The 10,466-nt window shown below is 39.7% G+C and overlaps 1 protein-coding gene and 1 non-coding gene across 2 annotated transcripts; one reads left to right on the top strand and one right to left on the bottom strand.

The window, feature by feature from the left end:
- Window positions 1–4,653: 4,653 nt before the first annotated feature.
- LOC145128046 (small nucleolar RNA R71) lies at window positions 4,654–4,760 on the bottom strand. The gene has a single exon (XR_013716648.1). It is a non-coding gene; the product is annotated as a small nucleolar RNA R71 (small nucleolar RNA).
- Window positions 4,761–5,653: 893 nt separating this feature from the next.
- On the top strand, window positions 5,654–6,547 carry LOC145127671 (uncharacterized). The gene has a single exon (XM_079062822.1). It carries the CDS (start codon window positions 5,654–5,656, stop codon window positions 6,545–6,547), a length of 894 nt encoding a protein of 297 aa, XP_078918948.1.
- Window positions 6,548–10,466: the final 3,919 nt, after the last annotated feature.

The following is a 10,466-nucleotide window of genomic DNA, read 5'->3' as shown; positions in this document are numbered from 1 at the left end:
ATGGAACTCTTGGATGATCGTCTCAAGGATTTTCAGGCCGAGATTGCAGCAGGACAGTTGTGGGCCCATTGGGAGCTCAAGGCTTGTGGAGCCCGAGAATCTGTTGGGGAAGAGGATCCTATTGCCAGCTCTTGTCACGAAGGAACGAAGGTGGATTATGCATCGTGCCTTTCGGCGGATCGATACCATGATTGGATTGCCACTGAGGTTTCACGAGCTTTACGCGAGGAGTTACTTGAAATTATTGGCCATGTCATTGACCGGCTGGTCTCCAGGTTCAAGGATCGGATCTCGGCTATTCAGGCAGTTGATAGGATGGTCGAGGAGACTAAGGAGAAGGAGCTCGGTTTGGAGAGGCAACTAGGGAAGATGAAGCAGACTCGTGATCCGACTCTGTCAGCAACATGTAAGCAGTTTGATGTTTCCATGTCTAGTGCTAGAGGCCCGAGGGGTCATGACATTTGTGTAAGGGGTGAAGGAGCACATGAACGTATGCGCGGCAAGTCCAAATGCAGAAGGTGCGGATAGAAGGGCCACCTTCGCCAATAATACACCGTGGAAGTAGAATTGTGTCATCGTTGTCATCATCCTGGTCATATCAGGGCAAATTGCCCACGTTAAGTGGTTGTGGCGGCTCAGGTTCCATTGCAAGTGTTTCTAGAACCCTGAGACACAATGGGTATGTATCGTATTCTTCACTTTCACACTTAAATCATTATGCTAATAATTCTGTGTTGATGTGTGTGAAATATTATGCCTTCATTATCTAAGAATGGAAGCAACTGTATGAGTAATATAATTATTCTATCTGGAAAGTTGTCATATGCCATTTTGCATATCGTGGGCCATGTATAGAATAGGCTTGAGTATTCCGCTTAGGAGATCAGCAGTCGGTCAGATCTTTAGTAGTATCAGCGAGAGTTTAAGAAATCTACAAGGTAGGCATGTCGGTTTGAATGCAATATGTGTAGGGATTGCATAGTTTTAAGCTAGTAAGGAATTAGGTCGGTCGTGAGTGTAAGATCGGTAGTTTTGAGTTCACACGTTCAAAGAGAGATCAGTTGCAGGTTGCATGGGAATTTCTCTAAGCACAAGTAAGTGGTTGAGCGGGTTGGGTACTTGTTCGACATTGAGATGTTGTTTCTCGTCAACCGATTAATCGCCAAGGAGTTGTAGTGGATTCCGTGGAAAGTGTTTAAGGATTTGGAGGATCGTTGAGGTATTGGGAATGATCACCCGGTATTGGAATGTATAAGCGCTAGGCTTGGCTGGTCAAGGAATGCTAGGTATTGTAAAGCTCAGGTTGTCGACTACTTCAGTCAGTAGGAATTGGGCAGTGGTTACATATCCCTCTTAAGTGATGGGAAAGTGCGGTTCGCATGGATTATTTCAGCCATTGGGATTGTCAGCAGAATCAAATGGTATCTGCTGGTGAACTTTGAATGCATTAATCCTTCGGCAGGTGAGTTGTGGAATTGATGATCCGTCTGTTCCGGTCAAGGTTTATAGTTCCTCTTCATGAGCTAAAGTGGCTTAAGAATTTGGAGTTGTATTAGGAGAAGTACTAGGGATCATTGAGCTCGTAGAGATTTCGGGAAGTGTTCTTCTGGTTTTGGATGTGTGATCGCTAAGGTTGTCTAGTAATGGAGTTCTAGTTTTTGTAAGCCCTGGTTATTAATAAGTTTGAATTGTAAGACTGTGAGATGCATTGGGAATGCATCAACCTTTTGTGAATTGGGAAAGCACAGTCGAATCCAAGTGGGGGAGAATCGTTTGGTCTAAAGGTTATTCAAGAAGGGATATTCAGGTTTCGTTGTGCATCAGTAGTGATGTTTGATGGATTTTGATCAGGAACAGGTTGAGGGTTGTGTTCGATACTCTCTGCCTTTTCTTGTCTGATGAAGGCTTTGGGGTTCGAAGCATAAGCCAAACACCTGGTTTGGGGTATAGTTAGATACGGGTACGAATCAGGATGATTATATATGGATTGTCAGATAGTATATGGAAGTGTTGTAAGACTGTGGGGTGGACGTAGCATTAACTAGATTGGCAGATAGTATAGGAGTGTTGTAAGACTGAAGGGTGGCTATATCATTCACTAGGTTGGCAGGTACTGTGGTAGTGTTGTAAGACTGCGGAGTGGCCCGTAGCATTCACTTGGTTCTTGAGCAGTTCTGAGGGCTTGGTATGTCTATGTTTGGCAGTGGTTCCTCTAGGTGGCATTAGACCATGGCATGGCAGGTCATGAGACTGTGGGAAGGCCACAACCTTCGTGGAATTAAGGAAGGTTATGGGAGGATATTTCCATATTTATACACATTTTAGGCAATATTTTAATACATTCTATTTAATATGTTGGTTATTTGCAAAGATATATGGTACTTATTGAATTAAATTGTATTTTACAGCCAAAAGTAACACTCTTGAAGATAAAGGACCAAAATTGACAAGAATTGGAACTTTAGAGGATTAGAGCTTAAAAGAAGAAAAATTCCAGCTAAAAACCGAGCTCACGACGTGAGAACTAAGTTCTAGAAGATTAACATACGGGAAGTCAGAATCCTTGTCCAATACGGATAATTACTGAGCTCACGACGTGAGACACCAATTCTCACGACGTGAGCAACGTATTTTCTAAACTATAAATATTCCTTCATTCTTACGATTTGGAGAGGCTTTGGAGACTTTTTGAAAGTTTTCTAGAGGAAAGGAATTCTGAAGAACCGATTTTGGAGTCCACGAAGTGCACAAAACATCCTTTTGAAGGAGATTTGCTTGGAGATTTAGAGATTGTAGAACACATCATTAAATTAGTTTGGTATACTTTAATCATGTTAACTTATATTGAGATTATGTCTGTGTTTTCAGCCATGAGTATCTGAATTTAGTTACTTTCGTTTAGCTAGATGAAGCTTTAACTCTATGGTTTAGTTATCTAATTTATGGATTTTAATAGTTGGTTTTATGCTTGTGTTTGATTATCATTATCTAGCATGTTGATATTTTTGTCTTTGATTGCTTGAATTCAGCTTCAGTGTAGCTTAGTGACCATTAAATTATTTATGAACTTGTTACCTAGTAGCTTAGTGACTATTAAATTGCTAGAGGTAGGATCGACCAAATCTTAGATAAGTGATAAAATTAACTAATTTAGTTGTGTTGGAGAACATAAATTATGACCATAATTGTGTTTGCTTTGATAAATCTTACATAGCCCATCTATAATTAATAATTATTTTTGTGTTTTGCTTATGTATGACCATACAAGGTAGTTCATGAATTGATGAAAAGATTAGTAAATTTGGACTTGAATAGCTAACTGAATAATAATTGGTAACCAACTTTAATAATGTATAATTAGTAGCTAAGCATAGAGGAGAAGTGGATTCGAACTAAACGGAAGTGCTTTTAGAATATTGATTAAAACTATTAGTTAATTATTTAAGTTTGTCTGAACTTTTAAAATCAAATAAAAATCATTTTAAACTTTTGCTTGTTTTAGGTTAATTTTTAGTAATTAGGTTAGCTAATTAAATTTTTTCCCTGTGTTCGATACACGATTGTTTGTGCTGTATTATTTGCGAGTATGTCCACTGTCTTAGTCGTAATAGTTAGTTAAATAGTTGGTAAAACTAGTAGGTATAATATTACGCACATCAAGTTTTTGGTGCCGTTTCCGAGGAACATCTATTTTAGTTTTTAATTTAATTCCTTTAGGTTAATCGATCATTTTTGTGGGGTAAAACCTGCAAAAAGTTAATTTTTAGCATTAGATTTTCTGAATTACTGAACTCACGACGTGAGCTCTTAAAGCTCGCAACGTCAACTCAGCTATTTTACGTTTTCTTCCGTTTTTGCTTTCTGTTTAGTTTATCTGCTTCACCACGAGGTGGTGTCATTACCACGTCGTGTTAAACGACCAGTAAGATTTTTTAATTATTTTTTGTTTGTTTTTACGTTTTTATTTCTCTCGTTGTTGCAGTCGTACATGACTTGTGGATCAAACACACCTTTGACACCACCACTTGAAGATCTAGAGTCATCTTTTCATAAAAAGAAGGACAAGAACAAAGGAGATTCAAATACACCAAAGAAATTACCATTCAAGGATCTAAAATCAATTTTTCATAAAAATAAAGGCAAGCACGTAGGAGAGTCAAGCAACATCCCGAAAGACAAAGGCATTGAGAACACTCCTAATAAAAAGGAAAAAGGAAACTGGTTACGAAACAAACAAAAGTAGTGAACCCGAAGGCGAGCCAAAAGACAAAATGACGGACATTGCTGACATGACAATGGAGGCCTACAAGAAAAAAATACAAGAGGACACCGGTCCTGCACTTGTGCAACCCGCAATTCCAGCTATTGCTACCTTCGAGCTTAAGGGGCATATCCCTACTGCACTAAAGGATATTCCATTTTCCAGAAAAGACCATGAAGATGCATACAAGCACCTTGATGAAGTTAATTACATAGCCGACTATTTCAACATTCCTAATGTTCTCGAGAGACTGTCTTGTTATGAATGCTTCCAGTTACTTTTAAAGGAACAGCTAAAGACTGGTTAAAGGCACTTTCACCAGGTTCAATCACCATTTGGCACAGATGCGTGAAGAATTCTTCCAACAATTTTTCCAACCATCTAAAGTTTCTAAACTCAAGAAGTCCATAGCAAAATTTGAGCAACAAATAGGGGAGTCCTTGTACGAAGCTTGGGAGAGATACAACGGTTTAATCAAAAATTATCCCCAAATTGATTTAAACGAGCAGCAAGAGGTTTCGATCTTCTATGATGGGTTGAATGTCACGACGAGGAAACTCCTTGATTCGCAAGGACCTTTAATTAAGAAGAATCCCGCTGAGATGAAAGAATTAATATAAGAATTTTCGAAGCATTCACGGGAATATCACAACCCTCGTAATGATGGAACAAAGGGAATCGGGAATGGTGCATCGGAAGATATGGCGGCGGTTATGGCAATGATAAGTAACATGGATAGAAGAATGACCAAGATGGACCAATCCATACATGCGATACGTGTGGGTTGTGACAATTGTAATGGTCCACATTTGAAGAAAGATTGCCATCTTGATGAAAATGGGAATACGAAGGATCAAGTCTTCTACTCAAGTGGAGACCGATATGATGAAGACTGGAGGAAGTCGAAGAAGGAATGGTTTCATTACGATGAGTACAAATAGCACAAAGAAGAGAATTACAAGCAAAAGGCAAGATGGTTTTATAAAAAAGAAGAATCGGCAACCGAAAAGAAAACGGATTTTGAAACAATGCTCGCCCGCTTTACAGCCGCGTCAGAAAAGAGGCATGATGAAACCAACAATGAAAGATCAGCTAACTCTAATAAAAGATCAACAAGCTTTACTTAGAAATCATCAAGCGTCAATCAAAAACAATGAAGCTCAACTTGGTCAGTTAACTACGTTGGTTAACGAGCGGTTCCCTCCACCAATTCCCGATAAGAAACCACCACCACATGTCATGGCCATCGATACTGAAGAAGACACTATTACTGAGTTCCTAGAAGCCTTGGAAGAAGAGAAAAAGTAGCCCGAATCACAACCAAAGCGGATAAAAGTTGAAGATAAATATTTTTCTGAATTACCGACCTCATGATGTGAGGATTCAATCCTAATGACATGGGCCCAGTCTGGGCAGAAAACTTTTGCTGATATTCGAGCTTATCAACCTCCTTTACCATTTCCTTCTCGAGCCATAGTTCACCCACTGAAGCAAGAGCATATTAAATCTAAGAAACAAGTAAAGGGTATTCCGATTAATAGTCCTTTTATTGAATCCTTAGCACAAATACCCGAATATGCCAAATTTCTTCAAGACTTACTTGACACTCGCCAACAACTGGAAAAGACCTCCAAGGTAGTCCTTAGTGAGCAGAGTTATAAGGTTATTATGGAGGGGATACCAAGGAAGATGGGAGATCCTGGACGCCTTACACTTCCATGTGAATTCGGAAACAATATGAAGACATATGCTTTGACCGATTATGGAGCGAGTATAAATTTGATGCCCTATTCGTTTTATCAAAAGATCAACCTTCCAGAATTGAATGCTACTAGAATGACAATTCATATGGCTAATCGTTCAGTGACTCATCCTCGAGGCATAGTTGAGGACATTTTGGTAAAAATTGGAAATTTTATTTTTCCAATAGACTTTGTGGTACTTGATATGAAGGAGGATAAAGATGTCCCAATTATCCTTGGACGTCCTTTACTCAATATCACACGAGCCTTGGTGGATATACGTGAGTCTAATCTTACCTTACGAGTGGGAGATGATGAAATGACTTTTGGAGTGGCAGATGGATTTAAAAAAAACTATGCTCAAAGTGAAGTATTTTTCATGCATGAAGAAAACGAGCTTGAGGAGTTGGAGAAATTGATGGAAGAAGAAATTCAAATAATAGAACAAGTCAAGCGTACGAAGCCTAGAGCATCAATTCTAATGGTTTTTAAAGTATTTGCTTATAAAACTCCAAGTTCTCTAGTTAGTGAGGAGAGTGAATAAAGTTTGGTATCAAGTGATGAAGAAGAAGTTAACCAAGACTTTAAACAACCAACTTTGGATAAGATAGATTTCGAAGCTAAGGAGCTATAAAAATAAGAAGAGAAACATGAACTTGTTGTGGAAAATAAGGGGGTAAAACGCAAGCTTGAGGAAGGCGATTTTAAAGTGAAAAAGGAAAATTCTAAAAAAGACGTATCTTAGAAGAGTGCAAGCGTACAAAAAAATATGGAGGGAACAGAAGGTGCACATGGTGATTGAAACTCCAAATGATTCAACGTGACGTGGCACGAAGTCCGACTCATGACTCCATAAAAAGAAGCGCTTCTCGGGAGGCAACCCGAGCTCGGTTTGCATTTTTCTTTTCGTTTTCGCATTTCTTATTTTTTTCATTTCTATTTTGAGTTTTAGGGGTACATAATCATCATTGTCATCTTATTTTTTTTAAGATAAGTAAAAATCAAGTGTGAGGTTAAAATTATAGTGTGGTGGAATTTTTTTTTAGAAAAAATTGAATTTTTTGGTCAAAAAAAAAACCTCGATGCCATGACGTAGGATTAAGCCCCACAAAGAAGTAAAATAATTTTTTTCCCGATAATTTTGATCATTTTCAAGCTCACGGCGTGAGGTTTAACTCTCACGATGTGAGCCATAAAAACATAGGAGGGGGTGCAGTTTAAACATAGAACAATCACTTTGACTTTCACTTTTACACCACTCGCACGAACAGCCGAATTCGGCCCCCCACACTCGATTTGTCTTTCCTCAATTTTCTTCAAGATCCTCCCAATTTTGTATTTATTCTTCAATTTCGGTAAGATTTTTATACTCTATTCTTCTTAATGTTGCTACTTTAGGCATTTTAGGCTAGGGTTTGTTCATCAATGAAATATACCAAAATTGAAGTCGATTTTTAGTGTATTAGCTACTGAATGTATGATTTTTGAGCATTAGAATGATGTTATATAAAACCCTTGGCAAAATTTTGGCTTCACGATGCTTGAATCTGGATCGGTTACGACTGTTGTTTGAGGCTCACGACGTGGTGCTCGAGCTCACGACATGAGCTCGATTCACACAATTTTCTGTGATTTTTCTGGTATTGTTTGATCTTTGTTTCTTACTTTTGGTTTGTTTCTTTTCTATTTTGCAGAAAATGGCCTCAAGGAGAACCAATGAGCAGGTTCATGGGAATGTTTTTTACCGTCACCCATTGTATCAACTTTCGGTCAACATGCCCCAAAGTGTGGCGACGAATTTTACGAACAAGATAGGGTAGTTACATAATAGAGAATTCGCTATTTCTCCCCGGATTGATTTGGTCAGATTAGGAGAACTAGGACTCACGGCGAGGATGGCCCCATATTTGACGAGTACATTTGCGGGGGACGGGTTTTCTTTCACTTGTAACGGGTGGATGAATATATTTGCTATTAGCGAACCTGTTTTTCAAGAATTATGTGTGGAGTTTTTCGTGTTGGTATCATTTGAGGACGTTACGGTGGATCCATACTTTGCACGAGCTTTAGTTTTTTGCCTTGGGGGCGAATATTGGGAATGTAGTTTAGCGGAATTTTCTTGGAGGATGGGTATTTATGACGAGAATGAAACAAGATCTCCGGTTTTTGAGTTCTTTTTGAGGTCAGCTGGTCGAGAATGTTTACCGGGGGTGAGTGGTTATGATTTTTGGACTACCATTGTGAACGGGGCATTCCATTCGGGTGTCTTGCAATAGAGCCGTATCCGGTCACCGATTCATCGACTCCTCCATCGATTGGTTACCTTTTCTATCAACCATAAGAAGCATGTAGACAAAGTGACAAGTTTAAATTTGTTCTTCTTTTGGTCTATTATTGCACCGGCGATTTTTTGCAATATCCCATACCATCATGCTAGTTATTTGGGTAGCAAGGCGGCCATATCACGAGCTGGAAGCCCCATCGTGGGAGGACATTTTATTACTCGCTTGGCGAGGTCTTATGGTCTTTTGACGCCTCGTTTGACTCGTACCTTAACATGAAAGGCGGGGGACGATCTTTCTTTGGGATATTTGGAGTCCATGTATGTTATTGTTAATATGGGCTCGTAATGGAGTATTCCTAGCGATAATGATGGGGATCAATTTGGGCAACCTGAGCAGTAGCTGCATCCAAGAGGAAGGAGAAATGTAAGTGGGCATGGTGAGAGAGGCCAACCGGTGCAACAAAATGCACCCATGGGAGGACGACCATTCCGCGATGAGATGATGGCGGGTTATTTTGATCGAATGAGCTTGAGTATGAACTGGATAGGTGGTACAATGGAAAACATGATTCAACACTTCAACATTAATAAACCACCTAACTTGGGAAATCAATACCCAATTTTCCCTGCATGGAGCGAGTATAGGTCGCGACATGGAGACGGAGCAGGGACAAGCGGAGCACGGGATGACACAGATGAAGAATGATTATCTATCCTTTTTATTTTTATTTTTAGTCATTTTTATTTTCTTTGTTATTTTTAGTGTGTTTTAGTTTTTTCATTTTTTCATTTTTATGTTTAAAAACTTATAACCAAACTATGTGATGGTTGTTTTTCTTCTTTCTACCATATGTTGTTTTGTTGCAGATTTAGTGGAATATCATGAGAGGAAAATGAAGAGAAAATGAGAGAATAGAGATAAGAGCGTACGAGAAAATCCATTTCATTTAAAGTTATGAGACAAAGCCCATAATTTTTAATAAGTGTGGGGTCAATTTCGTGAGAAAAAAGAGATTAGAGACGAGGCAAGAGTCAAGAAAAATAGAATCTTAGAAGGGTCTTAATGCATCTATCCGTTTAATTGCATTTCACTTGGAAAGAAGAATTATTACAAAACTGTAATCTGTGAAGATCTGGTTCTCACGACGTGAGCCTTCACTCCTCACGTCGTGAGCTCGATGCCATCAAGCTTCAACCTTCGATTTAATACGACACCACGACGTGATTCCTATTACCACATCGTGAGCAATAAAAAATGTCACTTCTTTTACTCTTCCAACTTAACCTAGGTCGTATGCTTTCCCAAATTGATCCAAGTTCACCACGACGTGATTCCTATGCTTTGAAGATCTTATGCACCACACTTGTTCAAGATGCAAGTTTCTGATTCACATTTTTCCGACACAATTACGTATCTCAGAAGGTCCAAGTTTCAATCACATACTCAAGGTGTTCAAGTTTTCCACACACGTTCAGAATTCGATCTCGCAACTACTACCCCAGGGGACTCTGTTCCTTTTTCTCCCTTTTATTGCTTTTAAATTATTTTATTCATACAATGAGGGCATTGTATGTAATAAGTGTGGGGTAGGGATCGATTTAGAGTTGGGAGCGGTGGTATTCGCTCTCAATATTTTGAGACATTATCTCTACGGGGTCTGTTGTACCACATACACGAACCACAAGAGTTTGAGACACATCATGGATCAGTCGAACCTGAACATGAGGCAGCGCAGGTAGCTGAACATAGTCAAAGATTATGACTGCGAGATCCTTTACCATCCAGGTAAAGAGAACGTTGTGGCGGACGCCCTGAGCCGCAAGTCAGTTGGATCTTCTACTCCAGCGACATGTATGAGGATATCAGTGGATTCTCCACTTGTGAGCTTGATCAGGGAAGCTCAGGCTGAGGGTGTATGGCAGGAGAACTGGAAGCTTGAGAGGATTATAGGCGAGATCACCCGATTTGTGCAGGACGGTCGGGAATTGTTGACCCGTTGCGGTCAGGTCTGGGTACCGATGTCTGGTGGGGTCAGACAGATTGTACTGGAGGAGGCTCACAAGTCTCGCTTCTCTATTCACCCGGGGGCCACCAAGATGTACCGAGATCTAAGTTTGAGTTACTGGTGGCCATGGTGAAGTGAGAGATCGCTTGGTACGTCGAGAGGTGCTTGATGTG

Source organism: Lactuca virosa, chromosome 7, assembly GCF_052849685.1.
Source record: "Lactuca virosa cultivar CGN04683 chromosome 7, Lactuca_virosa_CGN04683_v6, whole genome shotgun sequence".
Taxonomy (NCBI): domain Eukaryota; kingdom Viridiplantae; phylum Streptophyta; class Magnoliopsida; order Asterales; family Asteraceae; genus Lactuca; species Lactuca virosa.
This window is presented reverse-complemented; position numbering and strand designations above follow the sequence as displayed.